The following is a 27,991-nucleotide window of genomic DNA, read 5'->3' as shown; positions in this document are numbered from 1 at the left end:
GTGAAGGGTACAAATGTATTCCTTCTTCACCTCAAACTAATAGATGCTGTAATTCAATCAAGTGGTTCCAGGGATTATTTCACCAGCATTTTGTGCTTTTTCACCTTGTACCGTCAAGTATTTTGTATTGATATAGCAGTGAATTAAACTGCAGGCAGTAAATGCAAATATTGTGTGTAACTAAAAAATGGGAAGCTTTTATGCGAGGCCTGTTAGAAAGTGATTATTGGATGATGACTATAAGATTCCTTGAAGATGTGGTAGATAAAGACATCATCAAGCATAGGAATACAGACCTCATTATGATTCAGGGCCAATGCAGGCGGAATGATTTCAAATATGTTAAACCCAACTCCAACTTGAACTGGCCGTCAATTACCTAAAGCCAGGTGCCGAGTTCAATTGTTCTCCAGTCATCAGGTAAGAGGATCGCGATGGGGGCAAGGACTGGGGGTGTCAGTGATGAGGATTACGGTTGTCAGTTGGAGGAGGAGCCTGGGGCAGGGGTCAATTAACTGTACTACTGACCATGCCATGATTCCTTTGCAACACCAGATTCAGGGACTGACCTGATGATGTGAAATTAAATCAGCACGGAGATCTGACTGACATAATTTGCTGCAAACTTTGAATCTCAACGAGGCCGTCAGTTGTCTGCTGCTCCTCAAAACACACCCATTATTATGGTGTCATGCAAGTATGCCATATGAATACATTAAGTGTCACACTATCAATATTCTAAACCCCGTGTTCTCTCTGGGGCTGGGAATGAGGTTGAGAGTGTGTGTATGCACGTGTCTGTATTAAACTCAAAGTTTAAGATTTAATTCCTGTGGTGGGTGTACATGGCCTCAGCATATATATGGCTAGAGATTAGTAAAGGGCTGCAGTGCACAGGATATACTGGCACTGGAGGGGATACAGAGGAGATTCACTAGATTGATTCCAGAGTTGAGAGGGTTGGCTTATGAGGAGAGACCGAGTAGACTGGGGCTATACTCATTGGAATTCAGAAAAATGAGGGGAGACCTTATAGAAATACATACGATTATGAAGGGAATAGATAAGATAGAAGCAGTGAAGTTGTTTCCACTGGCGGGTGAAATTAGAACTGCGGGCATGGGCTCAAATAAGGGGGAGCAGATTTAGGACTGGGTTGAGGCGGAACTTCTTCACCCAAAGGATTGTGAATCTGTGGATTTCCCTGCCCAGTGAAACAGTTGAGGCCACCTTGTTGAATGTTTTTAAGGCAAGGATAAATTTTTGAATAGTAAAGGAATTAAGGGTTATGGTGAGCAAGTGGGTAAGTGGAGCTGAGTCCACGAAAAGATCAGCTGTGATCTTATTGAATGGCGGAGCAGGCTCGAGGGGTCAGATGGCCTCCTCCTGCTCCTAGTTCTTATGTTCTAAAATTCACCAGAATGATACCAGGGCTTAAGGGGTTAAATTAAAAAGATTATTTGTTAGTCACAAGTAGGCTTACATTCACACTGCAATGAAGGTACTGTGAAAATCCCCTGGTAGCCACACTCCGGTGTCTGTTCGGGTGCACTGAAGAGAATTTAGCATAGCCAATGCACCTAACCTGCACACCTTTCGACAAGGACAAGTTGCAGAGATGTGTCTTTCATGACCCTGTTTTGAAGGTTCAGGTCTGACCAAAAGGTATTTCAAGTGGTTATGGTATTGAATGGGGGTGATATGGAGAAACTATTTCCTCTGGTGTGGCAAGGTGGAACAAAGAGGCATGATCTTCAAATTTGTGTCTGACTGTTCAGGAACTAAGTCAGGAAGCATATTGCACACAAAGGGTAATGAAAATCACACTCATAAAAAGCTGAGGGTGCTGTGACAAAGGACATTTTCAAGAGTGAGAAGAATAAGGCCATCAATGGATTTTGTGAAATATTACTTCATGGGATGTGAGAATTGTTGGCAAGGCCAGTATTTGTGACCCATCCCTGATTGCCCTTCAGAAGGTAATGGCGAACCACTTTCTTGAACCGCAGCAGTTCATTTGTTACAACTTTTCTATGTACCTTGGTATAACTTGACAGGTCATTTCTGAGGCTAGTTAAGAGTCAACCACATTGCTGTGAGTCTGGACTCACAAGTAGGCCAGACTGGGTAAGGATGGATGATTTCCTTGCTAAAGTTGATGGGTTTTAATGACAATTGATGATAGTTTCACGGTCACCATTACTGAGACTTGATTTCAATTTCAGATTTATCAATTAATTGAATCTAAATTCCATCGGCCATGGTGGAATTTGAATCTGTATCCACGGAGCATTAACCAGGGCCTCTGGAATATTGGTTAAAGGATATTAACACTACGATAGTGTCTCCCCTTGGTATCATTTTCACATTGCTGGTCTTCTGATCTCTCGCTGCCTTGTTGTGGAACGTCATGGAGTTGAATCCTACTGGCAAAGCTTATTCTTTCACCGCCCAGTAACTAGTTCATAGCCACAATGGTTGCACAGTACATTCCCTTCTTGGGCCTGGTTGGTGAACTAGACACAATACAGGGAAATAGTCACAGTCCCAATTATCATCCAACTTCTTTGAAATAATTAGGGCAGTACTGAGACAAAACTCATAACACTGCACTTAGCATGCCGTTTTCACTGACACCCGAACTCAACACCATTTTGCAGCAGATGTTCCCATTTGAAACAGCCAGGAGTCAACATAAATCAACAATATGGGGTTCCTATGCCATCTGTAGGTTTGTCAGGGCAGAAGAAAAGTAAATCCCCATTCACTACCAGTCCCACTGTTTCCTCCTTTCCCTCTCCACCTCCCCTGTTCCCCCCACCTTAAATTCTGTTTATAACTCAACTACACAGGAAACCCATAGATTTCCCTCCCCATTCCCCTCATTTGGGAGCTGCCCATCTCTCTATTCACACTGCACCAGCAACTTGCCAGAATTATTTCAGAAGCAGCCTGATCCTAAAAATTACTCAGATCTTACCTGGGTTGTATTGGGCAAGCAGAGAGGTCATTATTCCTAAATGATTCAATCACAACAATGTATCCCAAATTTCAGCCTGAATTAAAAAAGGAAGGTTAGAGCTTAATTTTAACTGACCAACATCTGTCAGAAGAAAAAAAAACTTAACAGGTTGGAAAAATAGAAACAAATATTTCTCAAGCGCCTCGAGTGAGGCACCTGTTGTGGGGCAAATTATACTTTGGAGTTTTGTATTTGCTGGTCTCTAATCTGGGTAGATAAATGGATGGAGGAGGAAAGGAATTAAGGAGTTACATTTATATAGCAACTTTCACAACCTCAGAATGTCTTGAAACACTTCACAGACAGTAAAGTACTTTGAAGTGTATCCATGGGTTTAATACAGGGAAGCACTTGTATCCAGTTTGCACACTGCAGGGACTCACTAAAAGCAATGAAATAAAGACCAGATAATCTCTTTTAATGATGTTGGTTGAGGGATAAATAATGTCTGGAACTCCCCTGAACTTGCTTGAATATTGCCATGGGATCTTTAGAAAGTAGAACAAGGGGGTAAATGGCCCCAAAATAAGGGGGAGCAGATTTAGGACTGAGTTGAGGGGGAACTTCTTCACCCAAAGGGTTGTGAATCTGTGGAATTCCCTGCCCAGTGAAGCAGTTGAGGCTACCTCATTGAATGTTTTTAAGGCAAGGATAGATACATTTTTGAACAGTAAAGGAATTAAGGATTATGGTGAGCGGGCAGGTAAGTGAAGCTGAGTCCACGAAAAGATCAGCCACCATCTTATTGAATGGTGGAGCAGGCTTGATGGGACAGATGACCTACTCCTGCTCCTAGTTCTTATGTTCTAAATCCACATGGAGGACAGATACGGTTTACCATTTCAAGATGGAATTCTGCGCTCCTCCCTCAGCATGTCACTGAAGTGCGAGTTGAGATTTTTTTCTAGAGTGGATCTTGAACCTAAAACGTTCAGACTCAGACATGAGTGTTAGCAGTGACTGAAGAATGTATCTTCAATGTACCTGCATTTTCCTGCATGAAAGAGGAGAAAACCCAGACCGAACAGCACACTGCAGCTCAGTGTATTTGGAGAACAAAAACATAAATGTGAGATAAAATATTTCAGAACAATTAAAAAAATAAAGTTTAGCAATACAGCCGAAGATCCTGCTCCTCATTGCCACTGATCTTTAGTGTGAAGTACGTGTATATATGAAACGCTCAGCTGAATGACCTGCCGATATTTGTATCTAGACTCATGCCCATTCACGTGGGGCACTTGACAGCTGCTGAGCATCCGCAGAAGTGAATGAATTAACCACTTCAGGAGAGATGAAGAGAAAACTGACAATGCAAATAAAGCTGAACAAATCTGAACGTTTCATTATTTTTCTTTCGCAATGAGAGCTTTGATTGTTTTGAAGTTTAACATTCTACACATCCTACCATTAGCTAAATTTTAGTTGTTTATTTCATGTCGAGGACTTACATTGCAATAGGCATCCATAATTGAGGTGACATTATAAACTAACTGAGTCAAGTCAGCTCCTGTTTTTATTCATTCCAGCCCCATTAGAGAGCCTTTTGATGCATCCTGACAGGCTTGTTTTTTTGGCTCCTTCATTAGCAGCAGAATCACATTAAGCAGCTTCTCTTCAAGCACTCATTAGAATAGATTTTTAGAATGGCTCCGCAAAATATCACTTCATGGTCAAGGATAGGGATTCTTTTTTCCATATGGGCTGTTGCTTCCTAACTGCAGCCAGTTTTGACGTTTTCCAGTGGGATTGCCAGTGCTTCTCAGTTCACAGTATTGCCGAGTGAGCCAGTGTACTGTGCCAAGAAGGGACAGTGAGGTAATTATTGGCTCAGAATTTGCAATCAGCAGTGAAGGAATGGTGAACTGGAACAAAGCCCCCCTCACCCTTCCCCCCCCCGCCCCCCCCCATCCCCCACCCCTCACCAATACTAATGTAATGGGCTCTGGCACATCAGTTCCCCCGATTCTGACATTACATTCATGGTGGCATCCAGGAACAGTGAAGCGATGGATCAGGCTGAGCAACCAATCAGATTGAAGCATTCTCACAGGCCGTAAACCAGGAATCAACACAACTGATGGTGATTAGTCTTTCATCATTTTACAGAAAGCAAAATAAAGATGGTGAGATTAAAACCCAAGTTGAATCTGATAAACAAACTTTTAAAATTAAAATACATGTTTTATTATTGGAAAAGGAATGGTACTTTAAAATGGCACTCTGGGGAATGACACTTCACATATCTACAATTAGCTTTTTGGGTGGCAGCGCAGTTATTCATCAGTAATTCTTATGTAATTATGATTTAACACACTGTTAGGAACTCTGTTGCACCTCATTCAATAAGGATTAACATATTTAATCGTTTTTTTTTACAGCAGGAATGGTGCACAAAATTGAAGCTCGCGTCAAATCACTGATTCTATGTCGATCGCATCTGTTAAATCTGCAACAGTGCACCTTGTGGAGGACAGGGTATCACTGATAACCAACTTCTGGATTCCCCGTGCCCAAGTGGAGGTGCCAGAAGTTGCTGCTTTGTTTTATACAGTCATTACAACAACCAACTCCGGGCCAACCAGTGTGCTATTTATCGACCATGGGTGGTTGTCGGTAATTGCGTGAAGGGGTTAATCCGGGCTTATCCACATTAACAGGCATGAACCAGGAGGAACAAAGTCAAACAGCAATCAATGAAGGATGTGCATCATTGTAAGTGTGGGTCACATCTGTAATGCACTTTGCTTAAGCTTCCAACTTGTGCAAAATGCTACATTCATGAATCCTGATGCCGCGGCATCTATTGGCAACCGCCCCCCCCCCCCCCCCCCCCTCCTCCACCACCTCTGCAACAGCTGTTTCTTTGCTCTTGCTGAATTATCTGGACCACGCCAAGTCCTGCGTTTCAAATTCCTCCTTCCACACGGAAGAGACGACGCGCTCTGGGGGTGTCTGTCGGTCGGGAGAGTGAACGCGGTCCTTGCTCGCCGCCTCATTCGAGCCCTGCTCTGCGCCCACCCCCTTTCAATCTGCCCATGTTTGACACAGCGCTGGGAAGTCTGAACGATCATTGAGTGGCTTACGACATTCTGTCAACACTCAGCACGCCTGCTTTTGCTCTCGCAGCGCAGAGCGCTCTGCTGGAAAGGGAGGGAGAGTCATGCTCCGCCGTGCAGCCTGCTCTTAGCGGCACCCCGACACAAGCGGTTACCCGGCTCCTTGTGGCAGCCAGTCTCCACTGATGTAAGGTCACGCTTTGGTCAGTGGTCCTCTGCAACCATGGGACGGCGACTCTGGGCTGGCAGAGCCCAATAATTCATGAGCAAGAGGGAAGAGAGGAGAGAGAGAGAGAGAAGAGAGTTTGGGAAGGTGTTCTCAGCAACATAGACCGCAGCCGCTGCAAGTAGGGGCGAGAGGAGAAGGATTTTTATTGTTTAAAAGAACTTGCACAACTGAGCCCCGACTTGGGGGAGATCTGCTCTGATTCTCTGCCGAGGAGGCACAGCCCGGGGTAACTGATGGTGAGGCAGCTGAGAGGACTAGATTCACCCACACTGGGTCCCTTTTATTTTTTACAGTCTTTAACTAAGTGACACAGACAAATAAAAAGACGGGTGACTGAATGGAGCCTGTCACTGTGCGGAAAAGGATGGGTAAGATTATTTTCGTTTGAATCCTTTCATTAAAGCAATCTCGCGTCACCTTGCAAGCCTCTACAATGAAAAAGATCAATTGATGCTTAGATTTTCTTTTTTCTGTTTTCCCTTCCTTTTTTCAAAACCCCCTCCTCCTCCTCTCCCCTTTTCCTCGGACCTGGATGTCACTGAGGCAGGAGACCCACCTGCCCGAGTCAGAAAAAAACCTCAGTTGCCGGCTCCAAAAACTAACAGCAACAAATGATGGGGATGTGAAAAAGTTTGCCCATTCGCAAGGTTTCTCGCTTTCAATTGGGGGACAGAAAAAAAAGGAAGGAGTGAGGGAAAGAGGGAGAACAAGCTCCAACCAGGGATTGGAGGTCTAAACTCTTGCTGATGGATTTCCTGCTAGTGGCTCTCAGTCTCCAGTGGCTCTTGGCGAAGCCTTCGGCGTGGCTGGTGTGTGTCCTGGGCTTGCTGCTGGAGATGCTGCCGGCTGCCGCTCAGACTGTGTGCGCCGGCCAGTGTCGCTGCGACGGCAAGTTGCTGTACTGCGAGTCGCAGAGCCTGAGCGAGATGCCGCGGAACCTGTCCGGCCTGCAGGGTCTGTCCCTCCGCTACAACAGCCTGTCCGAGCTGCGGGCCCACCAATTCGGCAGCGTGCTGCAGCTCACCTGGCTTTACCTCGACCACAACCACATCTACTCGGTGGACGGCGCCGCCTTCCGCGGGCTGCGGCGCCTCAAGGAGCTGGTGCTGAGCTCCAACAAGATCGCCCAGCTGCCCAACTCCACCTTCCGGCCCATGCCCAACCTGCGGCATGTGCAGCTCTCCTACAACAACCTGCAGGCGCTGGAGCCCGATCTTTTCCACGGGCTGCGCAAGCTGCAGACCCTGCACTTGCGCTCCAACGCACTCAAGTCGATCCCGGTGCGGATCTTCCAGGACTGCCGGAGCCTGGAGTTCCTGGACGTGGGGTACAACCAGCTGCAGAGCCTGGCCCGCAACGCCTTCGCCGGCCTGCTCAAGCTCACCGAGCTCCACCTGGAACACAACGACCTGGTGAAAGTGAATTTCGCCCACTTCCCCCGGCTCCTGTCCCTCAGAACCCTCTACATGCAGTGGAATAAAGTCAGCATCGTGGTGAACTCTTTGGAGTGGACGTGGCACCACCTGGAAAAATTGGACCTCTCTGGGAACGAGATTGAGTTTATTGAGTCTTATGCCTTTGAGGTCGTGCCTAACCTCAAGATACTACAATTGGATTCGAACCGCCTGACCGCCATCGAGCAGCCCATCCTGGACTCCTGGAGGTCTCTAACTAGCATCAGCCTGTCTGGGAACAGCTGGGAGTGCAGTCGGAATATCTGTGCGCTGGCCAGCTGGTTGAGCAGTTTTAAGGGTCACCATGAAGGCAGTCTGCTGTGTGCCAGCCCTGTGCATACCCAGGGCGAGGAGGTGCTGGATGCCGTGCATGGCTTTCACATATGTGACGAGTTGACCACAAGCACGCTGGCCATCTCGGACATGGCCAGTGTAGCAGAAACAGACCAAGGAATGACAGCAGTCAGGGGTGCCTCCAGCATCTATGTCACGCAGGATACAACGGGAGTGAAAACCACTGATTTAATCACTGCCACCAGTGTGCTTTCTCCCGAGCAGCAGGAGAATACCATTCAGGTTCACAAGGTAATCACTGGCACCATGGCGTTGCTTTTCTCCTTTCTGATCGTGGTGCTGGTACTTTATGTCTCGTGGAAGTGTTTTCCCGCTGGCCTGAGGCACTTGAGGCAGTGCTTTGTGACACAGCGCCGCAAGCAGAAACAGCAACAAACTATGCACCAGATGGCTGCCATGTCCACACAGGAGTACTACGTGGACTACAAACCCAATCATATTGAAGGGGCACTGGTGATCATTAATGATTATGGATCGTGTTCGTGTCATCAGCAGCCAGCCAGGGAATGTGAAGTGTAATTTTCACTCCAGCCAGCCCGCTGGAAATGGCTACAGTTTGCTGGGTGGACCTGCTGGAGGCTAAGAGACTGGCACACGTACAAAGGACCACTTTACAATGCAGAGTTATGAATGAATTACACAGTACTGAATCCAACAAGCCTTGCCCTGGGGGGTCTTTCAAAAGCCCAAACAGTATTTAAGCTTCAATGCGTCTTTAAAACCTTTCAAACCATCCTCTGTCCGACTCTCATTTGAAATTTGTAAAAGGAAAAAAAATGTATATGTAACTTTTCTCACCAGTTTCTTATGATATTAAATCCACCTGTAAGATCTGGGAATAAGGGAGTTCAAGGCTCGTCAATGATGTAAGTTAATCAATTTTGTAAACTATCCTGATTTAAATAAATATTTTTAAAAATGTTATTTACGTTATTTACAGCAGAGTCAAGGGTAACAACATGCAAACATATTTATATCTATTATGTATGTGGTAATGGGTGAGAAAATCCTCTTCAATCTTGCACTGTGATTTATCCCTCCTCCCCCTCCCCTCCCCCCTCAATTCAGTGCAGTAATCAACCCTCTCTTGGCAGGTAAAATAAAACCCTGCAGAGTGATCACAGTATAGCAAAGCCTAGATCACCCATATTCCCCGCGTGTGCAATGGGTTAATAATTAAAACTAAGCACAGATGTGCCCCCGTTAGACTGAGCACGCCCTCATCATCTTCCTCTAGGTGTGTGTCACCTGGAACACTGCAGCCTACAGCCAAAGCAGGGCGGATAGTGATATCTTGCTGCAGTGTGTGTGTGTGGGGGGGGGGGGGGGGGGGGGGGTCATTTCTATTAATAATTCCGTCCCACAAATGTCTACATTTCTCCAGAAACAATAAACAGAATGGCAATAAATAAATAAGCTGCTTCACAGATGCACCTAACACGGAAAGGGAAGTGAAAAATGGGTTTCTGGAGACAGGGACTAATTTTTAATTTCTACATCATGGGTAATTGTTGATACCAGCATAAAATATCAATTATGCATATTATTACCGATGGCAATGTTTTATTTCAAAACAGATAATATTGCTGGTATTTAAGATATTTCAAACATTGTTATCCAATTTTATTTTTACTTAATTGAAAAATATTTTCATACTTTAAGCCACACCACTCCAAAAAAGGCCTAGCAACAAAATTCTGACATGTTTTTCTCTTTAATTTATCCTTTTTCCAATACAGGAATTTAACATAACTTCATGAATATGAGAATATTTCAACCCCTTTAGGGTGGAAAAGGTTAAATCATTCTGTGCATGCTGTGTACATTCTCCATGTATCTTTCCTCACTTTGTGTTTTCTTTTCATTTCCTTTCTCTATCTTAGAATCCCCTTTATACTTGGCTTTCTTTATCCTTGATCACTCTCTGCCCTTTTCATTGAAACCCCTTCTGTTCCTCGTTGGCAATCTGTAGCCTTTTTGGCTCCCACTTTAAATTTCGCTTCAAAATGCCACAAGTTCTCATTCCTGGAGCCAATCCCTTCCTCCTTTCAGAGCTGAAGGCGCTCAGAAAGCTAGCAGCAATTTCTCCGACACATCTCTACATTGAGATGTCAATTGTGTTCTCAGTTCCAGTTGCTACAGTAAAATTGCAAGGACCTCGCAGCAACATGACATGCCGGGGAGCCAAACAGCAAAAACAGATTTATTCCAAAACGGCTGCAACTTCATTCTGGAGCCAAAGTTGGTCCCAGTGTTTATTATGTTCTGCATTAACACATTGGATTCTCTGTCGCGATCTTCCAGCAGGACACTGTTGTGATGCTTTACTCCGCAAAATGACTTTTCTGAGCTGCACCCCCGGCTCCCCCCCCCCCCCCCCCTTTCGTTTCCTTAGCTATTTGTCTAAAAGAATATTTCAGTGAACTCCCCTTTAAGTGATTGTTGCCTGCATTGTCTTTCTCCCCCCCCCCCCCCCCAATATTTCCTAGTACTTTCATTGTTGCTTCTGTTTCTTGGCCGCCATCCACTGCCCCGTTAGCACTTAGGCTTGCCAATTCTGCTCCAGTGTGAACCGCGGAGCTGGCAGCTTTAGGAATTAGTTATAGATAGCCTTCGTAACTGACACAGTTTCAGTAGACCGCAGGATAAAGCACTGGTGATAGTCTAAATATGTCGAGATAACAGCACAGTTGATTTTAAAAAAAACACCTCTTACAAAATTCAACTATGCCTCACAGACCAATCTAAAGGGAGGTGTTATGAAAGCTATCGTTAAAAGAAATCTCAATACCGGCATCTACTGGCGATTGCTTTCCTTGCTGGCATTTAGATATTCATTGGCAATTCACTTCCACTTTCTGTTCCGCTTGCCATCGCTTATAGCATCTGCATTTCACCATCCCGTTATTGACATCTGATGAATGGCACCACAATGTAAATGCTGACAAAGAAGGGGGAATAGATTTAAATCACACAAATGAGGGAGCTTGGAGATGGGACCCGAGTTTACTCAGCCTTGAGAACCTTTTTAGCAAAGAGCTGTGTTAAGGTTAAGCTCTTACAAAATTATATCACATTTAATTTCAGAAAAGTCTCCCTCATCCACCCCAACTCCCCACTGCTACAGGAGAGAGAGAAAAAAAATAACCACAGAAGCACAGGCATCAGCAGAGATGCTGCAATGGCGAGCGAGGGTGATGGACATGCATTTCAGAAAATAAACTTCACTTTGCTCAGCAACAGTGAAGGCATAAATAGTAGATTTGTAGCCCCCCCGCAAAGCTAATTCATGAATACACTGTAAACATTTTCTTTCCTCCTCCCAACAGGAGATGGGATTTGGTGAAGCAATTTGCTTTACGAGGGAGAAGGGATTAGTTTCAGCAAGGACACTTTCTTTTCACCCTCTAGTGCTCATCTTGACGAAATTGCTGAACTCTCCAAGGGCAACCATAAGCATTACTATCACTTGCCATTGCAGGCTCTGAGAGTAGTGGTGCAGATGAGTGTTAAAAAGCATGGATCGCTTTCAAAGAGGAAAAAAGCACAGATATCAGATCACCACGGAAAGACTTCACGTCCACTGATTTTTTAATACCAATTGCCATTTTTATTTCCTTGGAAACATTCCCCTTTTCAGTCCCCAGCAATTCAAAGTCAGAAACATCGTAGTTTAGATCTGTTTTTGCTCTTCCTGCAAGCCTAGGCTTAGTTCCTTTAAAAAAAAACAAAGTAATATAAAACGTGCAACATCCAACAATTACTCAAACCTACACAACGTTACAAGGGTGTTTGCTGCTGAACAGTTTTAACCCAAGACTAATCAGCATAGGTCCGCACTGGGGGTGGAATCTACTACCTATGAATATTTTCTCAATTTCGCAAGCTCAGTCTTTGAGGTCAGAACAGAAAATTTTGAAATATCCAGCAGGAATTTCTTTAAGACAGCCCGGAATGCTGGGAATTCAACAGCAGGTTCATCATCTTCCAGAAGATAAATGATTCAGGCCAAGCTGTTCATCAGGATGCCAGTTCTGAAGCGTGCCAGATCTGTATAATCACACTTTCCAGTTGTCTCCTTACAGATCAGAGAGGTCCAACGATGCAGTCCGTATTCAAAGGCAGTTAATCTTCACCAGCATGTTGAGGAAAGGGAGACATAACTGGGCAGGCTCCCTGCCCCTGATCTTCCCAATCAACTTTTTCCCTGTCTGTGTGGAGTTTGCACGTTCTCCCTGTGTCTGCGTGGGTTTCCTCCCACACTCCAAAGATGTGCGGGTTAGGTTGATTGGCCATGCTGAATTGCCCCTTAATGTCAGGGGGACTAGGAGGGTAAATAGGTGGCGTTACAAGGACACGACCTGGGTGGGATTGTTGTCGGTGCAGGCTCGATGGGCCAAATGACCTCCTTCTGCACTGTAGATTCTATGAAAGCCTGACAGTGTGTCCGAATATTGGGATGATATGGGATGTGATGCCCTCCATAGTTAAATTGCCCAACCCTTACAGCAGGAATGGGTGAGCTAATGGGGCTGACCGGTTTAGCTCAGTTGGCTGGACAGCTGGTTTGTGATGCAGAGCGAGGCGAGGTTCAGTCCCCGGCTGAGGTTATTCATGAAGGCCCCACCTTCTCAACCTTGCCCCTCGCCTGAGGTGTGGTGATCCTCAGGTTAAAATCACCACCAGTCTCTGGATGCTTGGCGACTTTCCCTTTTCTGTTGGGCAACGGACAGTGTGTGTAATTAAACTATCACCATCTCTAAGAGTGAGGAATAAAATGACAGCAAAATGTTCCCATGGTCCCTGCAGGCACGTTAGACAGCACAGCGGAGCTGAGTCCAGCCCCATTTTTGCAGCAAAGTGATTAGATAACACAGGATTGATTTTTACTAGAACCGAGATTCAATCAGGAAACAATCAAGAATTAAATCAAAGGTCAATAGTAAAGTATAGGAAAAAATCAGTGCAATTATACAAGGTAAACTTGAACTCGGTGCTTAGGTTAACTTGGAATCATTTTAAAAAATAAACTGTCATCTTGTATTTCTCCTCAATGCTATTTAGATGTCGTGACCGCATCGTTTTGAGTTCTTGTGCTCACAATGTACTTCCGTTGAATAAGCGTGGGCTCTGCTATATCAGAGGCAGTGCCATAAATAAAGCAACATTAGTGTCCAGTTACATTGCCAGTGTTGGGTGGAAGCGGGGTGGTAACATTCAGAAAATTGGGGTTGGGTCTCTGACGTTATAGATTCATTCCTGCTCCCAGCTCAATTTCTTACTCTTTCCAAGTTTTGGAAGTGGCTGGCAGTTTTCAGCCAGTCCCTCATCTGTGTCCGATAATTGGATGTAATCCTGAGTTAGTTTGGGTGATCTGAGTGTGTACTCTTGATTTGCACTAGGTGCAACGTGGCCTAATCAAGTCCCTCACAAAAATGTTAAATATATATCTCGTTTTTTTTGTGTGGTCAGGAAGAACATGAATATTCCTCCTGGCCCGAAACAAAATTATTCCACCCACTGCCGGCCCTTCTCTGCCCTGCTTTTATAATTGTGTCTTGCTCCAGTTTAGTCACCGGTAGGATCACCAGACTCTCCCTAATCTGAACGACAAAGTGCCTGTGAATTTATAGCTCAGCGCACTTGGCTCACCAACCGGACGCTAATGAAATAAAAACAAAACAAAAAAAATATTGGAAATAGTCAGCAGGTCAGGCAGCATTTATGGAGAAACAAAAGTTCATGTTTCAGGTTTCATCAGAGCCCTGTCCATCTGTGTGCCTCTATTTATCTGCTTTTGGGACCAGACGAAAATAGTTCAATGCATCATTAGTATCTCTGGATATATAGTTGGGAGAGCGCCTTGATCTCTCTCCTTCCGTCCAATTCTGGCACATGTTCCCACTTCCAAAAATGTGCCTCTGAGTCTCTTGTTCCGTTTCTTTCATATTTAAACGTTTTTAAAATCGCTCCCAGCATCCTCAATTGCCGCCCCCCCGCCCCATCCCCATCCCCCCTTCCCTTAGGTCTAATTCTAAACTGAGATAATAACTGAAGGGAAGTCGCTGCTCCTGCTCCAGCTTTGACCCTTTATAAGAGCAATGGTGCCACCTAGTGACTCCCTCCGCTCATTGTTCACAGTGAGAAAATCTTTCGATTGCAAGTTAACTAAATACAGAATGGGAATCATTTTAAACAGATAATGCAGTCCTCGCTTGATCATTTTTATAATAAGGATATACTTGACATTGCACTGGTAAACGCACGAGATTTAGACCTCAAGTTTGTTCTTACTGATGTTGGGAGTACCGTACCATCTTAACAGCCGAAAAAAAGTTAGTGAATCAACCATTACAAAGGGGGCCTGGACATCTTCCCACGACCACCCAATTAGATATAGTCATGTGATTTGAAACTACTTTGGTATCCTGGCAACCTACCTTGTTGCCATGGCAGTACTGCCAACGTCCATAACAAAAGCTTCATTCTCTCTCCTTTCGGTTTATTTTGGACAATCTGTGGAGCCATGTCACATTCAGATATACCGTGCGTCAGGAGAATAAATCAGAACCTCGGTGAGGAAGATCACAAGCGCCATATAAATGGGGCTGAAATGGTCTTCGGTGTAGACATGCTTTGCATATGTTTCACCTTATTCCTTTCATATGAGTGTTGTGTAACTGTTCCATTGTGCGGTGCAAATGAGATCAAGCACCGGAGGGGGTGCAATGCCTGCTCCTATCAGCTTGGATCATGTAGATCAAGCCCAAGACAGGAAGAGGCTTGCCTGTCTTGTCAACTTGGATCTGTAATGTTTCACTGGTTGAGACTTTGAGTTGGACTTTGATTGGATTGGATTGGATATGACTTTTAAAAAAACCGTTGCATTGTGCCCATTTTGTCTGTTTACTGTGCAGAGTGGACACAGCTACCCTGGGGTATGAAACACTGGAGGTGCACAGTTGCTCAGAAATCACCAGTGTGACTCCAACCCCTGAACAGGCTTGGTGCATGCACAGTTAGTGCACCTTTGCGTTCGCACTGAGAGGTGCCAGGAATGTTAGGGTCGTAGAAACTTATAAAATTCTAACAGGTTAGACAGGGTAGATTCAGAAAGAATATTCTTGATGGTAGGGGAGTCAAGAACTAGGGGTCCATAGTTTGAGGATAAGGGGTAAAACCTTTTAAAACTTAGGTGAGGAGAAATTTCTTCACCCACAGGGTGGTGAATGTGTGGAATTCACTACCACAGAATGTAGTTGAGGCCAAAACGTTGCCTGATTTCAAGAAGAAATTAGATATAGCTCTTGGAGCTAAAAGGATCAAGGGATATTGGAGGGAGGAAGAGATCAGGACATTGAATTTGATGATCAGCCATGATCAAAATGAATGGTGGAGCAGGCTCAAAGGGCCGAATGGCCTCCTCCTGCTTCTAGTTTCTATGTCTATGTCCTGAACAGATTTTCTTTGATTCATTCGTGGGACACGGGTGTCGCTGGCTGGCCAGCATTTATTGCCGACCTTTAGTTGCCCTTGAGCAGGTGGTGGTGAGCTGCCTTCTTGAATCGCTGCAGTCCATATGCTGTGGGTTGGTCCACAATACTGTTAGGAAGAAAATTCCAGGATTTTGACCCAGTGACAGTGAAGGAAGGATGATATATTTCCAAGTCAGGATGGTGAGTGGCTTGGAGGGGAACTTGCAGGTGGTGGTATTCCCATGTATCTGCTGCCGTTGTCCTTCTTGAAAGAAGTGCTCCAGGGTTTGGAAAGTGCTGTCTAAGGATCTTTGGTGAATTTCTCCAGTGCACCTTGTAGATAGTACACACTGCTGATACTGATTGTCAGTGGTGGAGTGAGTGGATGTTTGTAGATATGGTGCCAATCAAGCGGGTTGCTTTGTCCTGGATGGTGTCAAGCTACTTGAGTGTTGTTAGAGCTGCACCCATCCAGGCAAGTGGGGAGTATTCCATCACACTGCTGACTTGTGCCTTGCAGATGGTGGACAGGCTTTGGGGAGTCAGGAAATGAGTTACTCGCCACAGTATTCTTAGCCTCTGACTTGCTCTTGTAGCCACTGTGTTTATGTGGTGAGTCGGCACTCAATTTCCACATTGGTTAAAGCCAGACGATGGACCGGCCCATGTGGTATCACCTACAGCCCGGATGTCACAGAGTCAGACCAGCAGGTACTGTTACTCTGCAGTGTTTTCGGGCAGCAGACATTTAGGTCATACAGAACGGCTTGATTACCTTGTGGTAATTCCGTGCTGAAAATTAAACAGGGTCACAGCAAACATTGCTGCGTGCAGAGAAAGTGAAGGAAGGAACTGTCACCTTGTGCAGAATTGCCTGCATGGCATAAGTACAAGAGAAAACCTAGCAGTGACATTAGCCTGCACTCCAGATAAATGTCAGGCAGGAAATCATCTGTTCACCAGTACTGCTATTTTTTCCCTTAATTACTGTTTCCTCCGCCTTTGAATAATAAGATTATTATTTTTGTTTTACTTCGAACCGTCAGAAAATATCTCTGAGTCTCTGCCTGCCTATCAGACCGCACACGCGAACAGATCTGGTACGGAGGATTCCCCGGGTAAAATAAAACATCTTGTAGCCTGGACATTCTTCGTCCCATTCACGGTAACTACCCTATCTCAGTGTTATTGTCTCACAGAAGGTGCTGCGTGTCACCAGATGAAGCATGGCCTGTGGACGGCAGTGAATGACTTCTGAGCTCCGCAAATTAAATGTTCGTCCATTTAAAAAGACAAGTGGGCGCTCCGTGCAATTTTATGTCTTTAAAAAAAACTCAGATATAGAGGCAGGCCTCCGTCGTGTACAGTACGAAATTGTCGTATTAATGATAATGAAGCAGGGGGTGACCTCTGGGCTATTCCGGCGCATGGTCATTAAAATCAATGCAGTTTTGTGTGTGGAAGTTTCCGCCCTTTTCATAATGAGCAAGGCAGCAGAGCGTCGTGTCTCTCTAAGCAGGGCAAGGCACATACATATTGATTGGGTAGAGGAGAACTGGAACACCACCTTAACATCTGCTGATGTAGGATGAGGAAATATCTGAAAAGCTGGATTCCCGACGATACTTTTCTCTTATAGGATGCGAAAACTTTCAGAATATATTTTTGGAGTAAGAAAGCTCCTCCCTGCCAAAATAATTTTAATTATTCTGAAGTAGCCAAAAGCTACTTAGCAGAATAGTTAAACGAGCAGTCAGTGACTTGAATAGTACTGACAACACAATATATGAAAGCTATAAATTAATATCTTAAAAGACAGCATCACCTGCGGTGCTGCCCTCAGGCAAGACAATAGTAAAACAGCCTCTTATAATGTCACTATTCATTTGCTAGTATCTCATTTATTATTACAAAGGAACATTGGATTTATGTGTTAATAACCTCGAACCTGATTTCTATCTTTGACAACAGTCTCTATCCAAGTATTTAACTTTGGGATTAAATCCTCTCACTGGCATTTACTAAAATGTAATGCTCTATCCTGGGTTGGAAGTAACTGCACAGCGAACAAATATCATGACACCTTCAAATGTGCATTTTTAAAACCCAAAAGCAGTTCGGCACAGTGATACAGTGATTAGCACTGCTGCCTCACAGCGCCAGGGACCCGGGTCAATTCCAAACTTGGGTGACTGTCTGTGTGGTGTTTGCACATTCTCCCCGTGTCTGCATGGGTTTCCTCCGAGTGCTCCGGTTTCCTCCCACAGTCCCAAAGATGTGTGGGTTAGGTTGATTGGCCATGCGAAGTTGCCCCTTAGTGTCAGGGGGATTAGTAAAGATGTGGGGTTACCGGGATAGGGCCTGGGCAGGATTGTTGTTGGCGCAGGCTTGATGGGCCAAATGGCCTCCTTCCGCACTGTAGAGATTCTATTAAGATAACCCAAATTCTTCAGTACAGATTTTATTATCCGGACTCATGCAACAGAGTCAAAAGAGGAGTAATACAGCTTTCAGGAGAGTGAACCAGTTCTGTGGCAGGAGCAGTTGAATGCGGCTGTAGCCATTTTTCTCTATCTGTCAGCTCTAGATATCAATATATATACACACATAAATAAAATCAGTCAGGTTAGAGCCTTAAAGTTGACGATTGTCATTAAAAGAACATGCAAAATATTCCCAAATTCCACATACTAAAAACATATCTGGTAGTGTCTTTCTTCAGCAACTTGTGAACACGTCTCTCTTCACCTCCCCCCTCCCCCCCCACCCCTCCACCCCCAATTTATCCACTACATGGAAACTAGCTCATCTGAAGTATGCAGCATATATAAAAAAGCTATTGAGCACATACATGAGGAAAACCTTTTTTTGTTGCATGGTGATTAGTTGGGATCTGGAATGTACTGCCTGAGGGGGAGGGTCTTTCAAAAGGGAATTGAATCATTATCTGAGAAAGGCAGGGCAGTGGCACTGGGTGAATGACTCCTTCCAAGGGCCGGCACAGACATGGCGGGCTGATTGGCCGCCTTCTGTGCAGTGTTATTTTTCTGGAAAGGGACAATTTTCATTGTCATCGAAGCAGTGCATATGAACGCTGGAAAATGACAGCAATATAACACCTTCATCCTAGTGACTTGAGCTCCAATCAGCATGAGATTTCTGCCATATTTCAGTACTATTTTCATACTGGTTGATATAGCATTCTGAACATCCTGGCCTCGGTTAAATTTGATCAGTCATTTCACATAAGACTTTACGACTGCTACTGATGCAGCAACTTCCACTACCTTGACCTTTTTATAGCCTCTTCAACATCAAGAAACATTCACAGAGGACAGAAAGAGAAACTGAGCATAAAAGGAGCTTGAAGAAATGAACAAAGACTCAGCTGTACTTTGCAGAAGGGGTATAAAATGTGAAGTGAGTAGCAGGTTTATGAGGAGGAATGTCAGAGAGTAGCGACTGGGATAGTTGGAGGTTCTATCACCAATGGTGGAATGGAGAAAGGAGGATTGGGTAAGAGGCTGAAGTCCAAGAAATAAAGGTCAGAGGAATTGAGGATGGAGTTTCCAAGAAAGGGCGATGATGGTGGATTTGGAAAAAAAAGAGGACTCCATTTTGCAATATCAGCAAGATTGGAAGTCTGGAAAATAATTTCACTGGTTATTCATCACAAAAACCCGATCGCCATTCAAACCCAGGTCTCGGAGATCAAAGCATTCATTGCGTGCTAATCCACTGTCTCAACCAACATCCCTATACACACCCCTATAAACAGATCTTGGCTATTATTTCAAATCTGCCCCATCTAATATTTCTCACATAGTCTGCTTTGTAATTCTGTCACAGATCAACAGAATTAAATAAAAAGATTTTGAATTAATTGGAAATCTTTTTAATGATATGTATAGACATGTTATTCTAGTGATAAGTTCCTATCCTCCCTTTTATTCCCCGAGCCATACATACATCATTCCCAGATGGAAGTCTGCATTTTGGCTTCTGTCAATGCTGTCTATAGCAAAGTAAAGTTTATTTATTAGTCACAAGTAGGCTTACATTCACACTGCAATGAAGTTACTGTGAAAATCCCCTGGCGCCTGTTTGGGTACACTGAGGGAGAATTTAGCAGGGCCAATGCACCTAACCAGCATGCCTTTGGACTGTGGGAGGAAACCGGAGCACCCGGAGGAAACCCACGCAGACATGGAGAGAACGTACAAACGCCACACAGACAGTGACCCAAGCTGGAAACTGAACCTGGGTCCCTGGTGCTGTGAGGCAGCAGTGCTAACCACTGTGCCGCCCCAGTGCTAGGATTTGTGTCCAGTGCTAGGATTTGATTCCACCAAGATCGTAATGAATGGCGGAGCAGGCTCGAAGGGCCAAAGGGTCTCCTCCTGCTCTTATTGTCTATGTTTCTATGTTTCTATCTTCCATGATTTGATTTGATTTACTATTGTCACACAGATTGGTATGCAGTAACAAGTATTGTTTCTTGCGCGCTATACAGTCAAAACAAACCGTTCACAGACTACATAGGGGAGAAGGAAACATAGGGTGCAGGTTATAGTGTTGCAATTACAGGTAGGATGAAGAAAAAGCTATGCCATACATTTCCTGATAATTCTGGAAATGGCATTATGAAATTGAAGGTATACATGGCTATTTAAGGCCCAGAACATGTTTTTAACAATACACTGACTTGCAATTATTTTCCTGCATCCATCTTTCATTTGGTTATTCTAGGGACCTGTTTGCTTGTTTGTTTAGGTGGATGTTATAAATCACTTACGCCTCAGCAGCTATCGGTTGAAGATTAGATAAATTAGCCAGGATCCCCATTTCTGATCAGGATCTGAAGTGGTACTTGTCCTCCAACCCCTCACATTCGAGGTATCCTCCGCCAATTATTATCTGCTATGCACATGAAGAATTGCCAAGTGGCCAGATGGGAGTGACAGATAGTTGTTAACCATCTCCCACTAAGGCCTTGGGCCAAGATGCCCAGGAAGATGCCCGGGTGGGCGGCACGGGGTGGTTAGCACTGCTGTCTCACAGCACCAGGGACCTTGGTTTGATTCCTGGCTTGGGTCACTGTCTGTGTGGAGCTTGCATGTTCTACCCGTGTCTGCGAGGGTTTCCTCCGGGTGCTCCGGTTTCCTCCCACATTCTGATAGACGTGCTGGTTAGGTGCATTGACCCGAACAGGCGCCGGACTGTGGCGACTGGGGGAATTTCACAGTTACTTCATTGCAGTGTCAATGTAAGCCTTACGTGTGACTAATAAATAAACTATTAAAAAAAGAGAAGGTCGGAATTGAAATTCTGATTCATGTTTAATGCATAAAATCTCATATCCCTTCTGTGCTGTTTTAAAATAGCCTTAATCAGTTTATTTTAAAGTTAAAATTTTAAAAAAAGAGGGAAAGAAATTTAATATAATATTTGTATTGGAACAGCACAAATCAGCACATTCCTTCTGGAGTTATCAATGTTAAAACATGCAAATGCAAAATAAAGCAGATGCAGCAAATACTCTGCAGGTCAGGCTGCATCTGTGGAGAAAGAAACACAATTAGCTTTTCAGGTTAAATTAGCTTTGTCAGGTTGCCTGTCCTGCTGGGTATTACAGCATTTTCTGTTTTTGTTTATTATCAATGTTGAAACCTACTCTGGTTCAAAGAATGAAAACCATCAATTTAAGAGTCTGAGCTTACTAGATTGTCATTCACTGTCCTACTAAACAAACACTCTCATCACACAGATCCTATGAGAGGACATTGATCAACGTTTCGCCACATTATTCATTTGCTCAAACATAAAAACGGAAATATCATTACAAAAAAAAGTAATACATCAGAATTCCCTGGAGCCTGTATCTATTACTGATTAATCATGTTTTATTCTGTAATAAATCAACGTGAGATTACATTACGTGAGAGGGGTGTTTCAAGTGGCAAGAACAAGACATTTTTCTTGAAGGGCTTTTGTTCCCCCTCGTGATGCAGTTACACCCTTTGGTCATTGTTAATCAAAATTTGCTTTTGAGCTCCAAATAATTTGTATTATAATTTTTAGGCATTCTTGAAAGACCAATTGAAGATTGGATTGAAACTACACAGCTCACTTGTGAGTTTGGCATCACGTTCAGATATAATTTCCATTATACATTTAGTTGCTTTTATTGCAGCAATACGCTATGTTGAGCATTAAAGAAAGATCCTAATCCCATGAGCTTTAACCTCATTCCACCACTGCAACATTCTGAATGGAATCGTATGCAGAAGAAACGTCTAAACTAGCTCCATGAAAGCTTATACAAAGAGTGTTTATTTCACAAATTGAAAACAGAGAACGAGTTCCTGTTACCAGTTAGGCTGAGGCTCCAATTTCTACCCTTATTCATAGAATATATACACAAATTCTAACACCATGGTCATCACGGTGGCACAATGGTGAGCTGCGCACAGCACCAGGGACCTGGGTTCAATTCCTGGCTTGGGTCACTGTCTGTATAGAGTTTGCACATTCTCCCCGTGTCTGCGTGAGTTTCCTCCGGGTGCTCTGGTTTCCTCCCACAGTCTGAAAGACGTGCTGGTTAGGTGCATTGGCCATGCTAAATTCTCCCTCAGTGTACCCAAACAGGCACCGGAGTGTGGGAGATTTTCACAGTAACTTCATTGCAGTGTTAATGTAAGCCCACTTGTGACAATAATAAATGGATTTAAACTAGCTTAAAAGCCAGTAGTAAAAGTATGCAACTTTTTGGTGGTTGTACATGGAATCAATTTGCATTTTAACCCTCACAATGAGTGGTGGAGAGAAGTATGTAGCAGTTCACAATTTAATGGAGAATACTGTAAACATCATCACTCCAAAGGAAAACAAATGGAATTTTAAAAATCAACTTTTTAGGGAGGGTTGACATTTTATCTAAAATATAGAAGAACAATTCCAACTGCATCATTAGCAAATACATTTTAGAAATATGTGAAGTGTTTTGGCTCTCTCTCTTTCAATTCCTGTTTCAAATGTTGAATTCCCCCAAAATGCAAAGGGAGGTATAATCATAGAATCCTACAGTGTAGAAGGAGGCCATTAGGTCCATCGAGTCTGCACTGACCACAATCCCACACAGGCCCTATCCCCATAACCCAGTGCATTTCAATCATAGAAATCATAGAATCCTACAGTGCAGAAAGAAGCCATCTGGCCCATCGAGTCTGCACCGACCACAATCCCACCCAGGCCCTATCCCCATATCCCGACACATTTACCCGCTAATCCCTCTAACCTACGCATCTCAGGACATTAAGGGGCAATTTTAGCATGGCCAATCAACCTAACCTGCACATCTTTGGACTATTTACCCCAGCTAATCCCCCTGATACTAAGGGGCAATTTAGAATAGCCAATCCACCTAACCTGCACATCTTTGGACTGTGGGAGGAAACCAGAGCACCTGGAGGAAACCCATGCAGAGAATGTGCAAACTCCGCACAGATAGTGACCCGAGCCGGGAACTGAACCTGAGTCCCCAGCGCTGTGTGGCAGCAGTGCTAACCACTGTGCCACCCTATAAAGAAACATGATTATAGTCAACAGCATTTTCAGCTTGCTAAAGAGAGGCATGGAGATCAAGCTCAAAGGTGTAATTTGAACATGAGATTATTTCCACTTAAGGTGAGAAGGTTAAGAGGAGATTGTTAGTTTTTATCTCAAGAGGGCTGGAATCCAAAGGGATGCTACAGTTGTATAAAGTGTTGACAGTGGTGTAGTGGTAATACTAGTAATCGAGGTGCCCAGGCTAATTCTCTGGGGACATGCTCCTACCCCGCTCCCCAGCACCTGCTGGAATTTAACTTCAATTCACTTAAACATCTGAAACTGAAAGTGAGTCTCAGTGATTGTGATCATTGAACTTTCATTAATTGATGTAAAAACCCATCTGGTTCACTAATGCCCTTTAGGGAAGGAAATTTGCCGTTTATACCTGGTCTGGCCTACATGTGACTCCAGATCCACAGCAATGTGGTTGATTCTTAATTGCCCTTCGAAATGGCCTAGCATGCCACTCAGTTCAAGGGCAATTAGGAATGGGCAACAAAAGCTGGTCTTACCAGTGGCATTCACATCCCATGAAATAAATTTTTTAAAAAGCTCTGGTTAAGACAATATGGGGTGGTCAACTGGGGCGGCACAGTGGCACAGTGGTTAGCACTGCTGCCTCACAGCGCCAGGGACCTGAGTTCGATTCCTGGCTTGGGTCACTGTGTGGAGTTTGCACATTCTCCCCGTGTCTGCGTGGGTTTCCTCCCACAGTCCAAAGATGTGCAGGTTAGGTGGATTGGCCATGATAAATTGACCCTTAGTGTCAGGGGGATTAGCTAGGGTAAATGCATGGGGTTATGGGGATGGGGGCTGGGTGGGATTGTGGTCGGGTGCAGACTCAATGGGCCGAATGGCCTCCTTCTGCACTGTAGGGATTCTATGATTCTATATCTGGAGTACTGCATTCAGCTCTCAGCAGGACACTCCAAGAATGGTCTATTGGCCTTGGCAAACGTGCAGGACAGATTCATGAGAAATTATATCAGGCTAAAAGTCTTCAATTCGGAGGACAGATTGGCCAGATTATTACCTGTATTCCCCGAACATACAAAAGTGAGAGGTAACCTATTTGAGGGTTTTCTTATCCAGTAATGGGATGTAGGCACCTCTGGTAAGGCCAGTACTCATTGTCTATTCATAATTGCATCTGAGATGATGTAAGATGATTAAGAGAGAAACTAATTTATTTGGTGAGGGAATTCAGAACTAGGCTAATCTTAAAATTAGAGGTAGATTGTTTAAAGGAATACCACCTCACGCAAAGGTAAACAGAAATCTGGAACTCTTCCCACATGAAAACTGGTGAAGCTAAATCAAATTGAAAATTGAGTTTGATCGATTTTTATTAGTTAAGGGTATTATGGGATATGGAAGAATGTCAAGTAAATGAGTTAAGAGTCATGATCTGACAGAATTGTAGAACAGGTTCACATAGCTTAATAATCCACTCCTGTCCCAATATACAAGAGATTTTTAATAAGCTGAATAAAGTGAATAACAAAACACTATTTGCTCTGGGTTGGAGAGCCAGTGATTAAAAATTATCACTAAGAAAGTGAGAAGAGAGATTGGACAAAATATGTTGATGCAGGAGTTGTCAGAGCTTAGAATGCTCTTCCAAAGGGAGGAAGTTAAGACAGAAAACATTGCATCTTTCAAGAGAAAATTAGATAAATATATGAAGCAGAGGAAGATACAAGACAATGAAGACAGAGTGGGACAGTGGGAGATTCATTTCCAAATGCTTTAGTAAAGAAAGAGCAGGTATAAACATGCTGGAATAAATGACACCCTTCTGTACTGTAAACCTCCATGATTCTAAATGATATATGGGAAACATGTACTGCATATCATAAACTGCATAATCACACAGTCTAACTGATGCATATGATGCTGCAAGGTGTAGTATAAGAGTCTGGAACATATAGGGTTAACGGGGGTCTCCGAACAGTACCACCCACACAGTGATGTAAGAGAACACATGACCCGACCTAAGGTTCAATCTGGTGTTGGTCAGAGCCCTGTGCACAAACCTTTACTGTATATATCTCCATATATCTTGTAGTTAACAAATACATACAGCTAACCTACTTAAGATAATGAAGATTTAATTCAGACCTACCAAAAGGTATCCAAAATCTGATAGCATGGTGGCAGTGAATGGATGCGCACAAAACCTTGCAAAACAATGTAGGGAAAAACTAAAATCCTGCAAGACTACAAGAAAATTAAAGCAGCACCCTGACCTGAAGAAAAGTTTGAGAAGCAAGACACAGACAAGAAAATCAAGAAGGAAAAGCTCTAAAGAAAGGTGTGGAAGCTGAAGGCAGAAATCTTTAATTCCAGCTTTAATTCCCAGAGTGCAGAGTTAGCTGACCTGGCAGAGATGAATTCAGACTTTTAAATTCCAGGATACAGCAAGTCCTGAGTAACTTTTAAATAGTTCAGTGGTCAGAAATTGTCGTTTAAAAACTCCATCAGGGAAATCAGATTCTCAAGGCAGTGCCTGAACACAAACTCACTTAGAAACAAAAATTACTTTGGAAGACTCGCAACAAAATAATCAGCTTTACAGACCATCAAAGGCCACCTTTAAACATAGAGCTGAAACAGAGATATCTGCAGCTACTCAATCCAAGCAGCAAGCATTTACATGTTTTTCAAGGCTGAGTGCGAACACAATTACAATGGGAGCCCTTCAAACTCGGAAGCACGGGTAAACCCTTTAGTCTTCTAATGAACAGCGGCGCCTTCTTGAATTTCAGCAACCTCTTAAAGCCGAACCTACGCATTTACATTTTTTAACCATGGATTAGAAATTCACCCTTCCAGATTAATTCAACCAAGGACTTAACCAAGGCCCAAATCAATCATACAATTGGGGACTTTGGAGGAAACGATAAGTTAATGCATTGCTTTATACAGTGGGTCTAACAGCGGACAACATTATTGCTGACAAGAAATTAACAAATCATCTGCGAAACCTGAAAAAATACTAAAATCCTTCAATTTTTATTTCAGCCTATGAAGGAACAAAATCCTCAAAAGGATTAAATGTAATAAGCATGTCCAGTAACCAGGAGAACCTATTGACTAATTCATTCACGATCTGTAGAGGATGGCTGAAAGCTGCAAATACAGAGCTAAAATCTGAACTTATAAGGGAAAGAATAACTGTAGGAAATTGTAGTACAAAGGAAACCCCGCAGCCTCGTCAGTTTTACAGCACAGAAACAGGGACACTCCAGACCAAGAGAAACAATACTCTAACTGATCAGTCGAGTGATCATGCCAGCACTGTGGAGCAAACCACTCCCACAAGGTGAGATCAATGTCCTGCAACTTCAGACCAATATTTTCAAAGTAGCAGAATTAGAGACTACAGCAAACTGTGCAAGGCCAAAACATCTAAATGCACAAAAGACCCAAAGATGATTCAAGAGGTCAAAACCGCATATCATGAGGACACACCACCCTGCTTCTTGGGTGAAGTCAAAGATCCTGGATATTCATTTTGGGATGCAAACATTTCAGTTAAGGGTTATCTCCAAACTTTCAATTGGACGTGGGAGCCAGTGTTACGATCCTGCTGGGCAAAGAACAATGGCTGGTGATCCAACAGCTGATGCCACCTATAACATACTTCTAAAGAGCAGGAAGAATAAAGCTTTCAGTGAAAGGCAACCTGCAGGCCACAGTGAGATACAAGGATAAAATAATCCAAGAGACCTTGTTCATGGACCACAATCAGGACTGTTCACTACCAAGCCACAAAGTCTGTTTTGAACTTAACCCTCTACAAAAAATTGACAAGGTCAACCAAGAAGGACCCAGCTCCAAGTGTTCAGTCCAGCCGTAAAGTGTTGTAACAAGGTTTCCTTGTGTCTTTCTTTTTATACTCTCTCGTCGCTGAACAGGTTTTGCAACTTAAGCAACGTCTCATAGAGTCATAGAGGTTTACAGCATGGAAACAGGCCCTTCGGTCCAACTTGTCCATGCCGCCCTTTCTTTTTTAAAATCCTCTAAGCTAATCTCAATTGCCCGCATTTGGCCCATATCCCTCTATACGCATCATACCCATGTAACTATCTAAATGCTTTTTTAAAGACAAAATTGTACCCGCCTCTACTACTACCTCTGGCAGCTTGTTCCAGACACTCACCACCCTCTGTGTGAAAAAAACTGCCCCTCTGGACACTTTTGTATCTCTCCCTCTCACCTTAAACCTATGCCCTCTAGTTTTAGACTCCCCTGCCTTTGGAAAATATATTGACTATCTAGCTGATCTGTGCCCCTCATTATTTTATAGACCTCTATAAGATCACCCCTCAGCCTCCTATGCTCCAGAGAAAGAAGTCCCAGTCTATTCAGCCTCTCCTTATAACTCAATCCATCAAGTCCCGGTAGCATCGTAGTAAATCTTTTCTGCACTCTTTATAGTTTAATAATATCCTTTCTATAATAGGGTGACCAGAATTGCATACAGTATTCCAAGTGTGGTCTTACCAATGTCTTGTACAACTTCAACAAGACATTCCAACTCCTGTATTCAATGTTCTGACCGATGAAACCAAGCATGCTGAATGACTTCTTCACCACTCTGTCCACCTGTGACTTCACTTTCAAGGAGCTATGAACATGTACCCCTAGATCTCTTTGTTCTGTAACTCTCCCCAACGCCCTACCATAAACTGAGTAAGTCCTGCCCTGGTTCAATCTGCCAAAATGCATCACCTCGCATTTGTCTAAATTAAACTCCATCTGCCATTTGTCAGCCCACTGGC

At 43.7% G+C, this 27,991-nt stretch overlaps 2 protein-coding genes across 8 annotated transcripts in view; one reads left to right on the top strand and one right to left on the bottom strand.

The window, feature by feature from the left end:
• The window catches only part of LOC144504323 (catenin alpha-2), a 1,369,240-nt gene that overhangs the window by 809,213 nt on the left and 532,036 nt on the right, over positions 1-27,991 (bottom strand). The window contains exon 8 of one of the 7 annotated variants that reach the window (XM_078229613.1): positions 6,728-6,738. The exons of the other annotated variants lie outside the window; for them this stretch is intronic. Coding sequence (XP_078085739.1) covers positions 6,728-6,738 — 11 coding nt within the window. The remainder of the gene's footprint in view (positions 1-6,727; positions 6,739-27,991) is intronic. 7 annotated transcript variants of the gene reach the window in all.
• lrrtm1 (leucine rich repeat transmembrane neuronal 1) lies at positions 7,057-8,637 on the top strand. The gene has a single exon (XM_078230197.1). It carries the CDS (start codon positions 7,057-7,059, stop codon positions 8,635-8,637), a length of 1,581 nt encoding a protein of 526 aa, XP_078086323.1.

This window comes from Mustelus asterias, chromosome 1 (genome assembly GCF_964213995.1).
Source record: "Mustelus asterias chromosome 1, sMusAst1.hap1.1, whole genome shotgun sequence".
NCBI classification, from domain to species: domain Eukaryota; kingdom Metazoa; phylum Chordata; class Chondrichthyes; order Carcharhiniformes; family Triakidae; genus Mustelus; species Mustelus asterias.
Note: the sequence above shows the minus strand (reverse complement) of the source record. Positions and strands in the feature narration are given on the sequence as shown.

Bases quoted from the DNA above. Each gene is read 5' to 3' on its own strand.
- lrrtm1 (XM_078230197.1), top strand. From the start codon at position 7,057: ATGGATTTCCTGCTAGTGGCTCTCAGTCTCCAGTGGCTCTTGGCGAAG.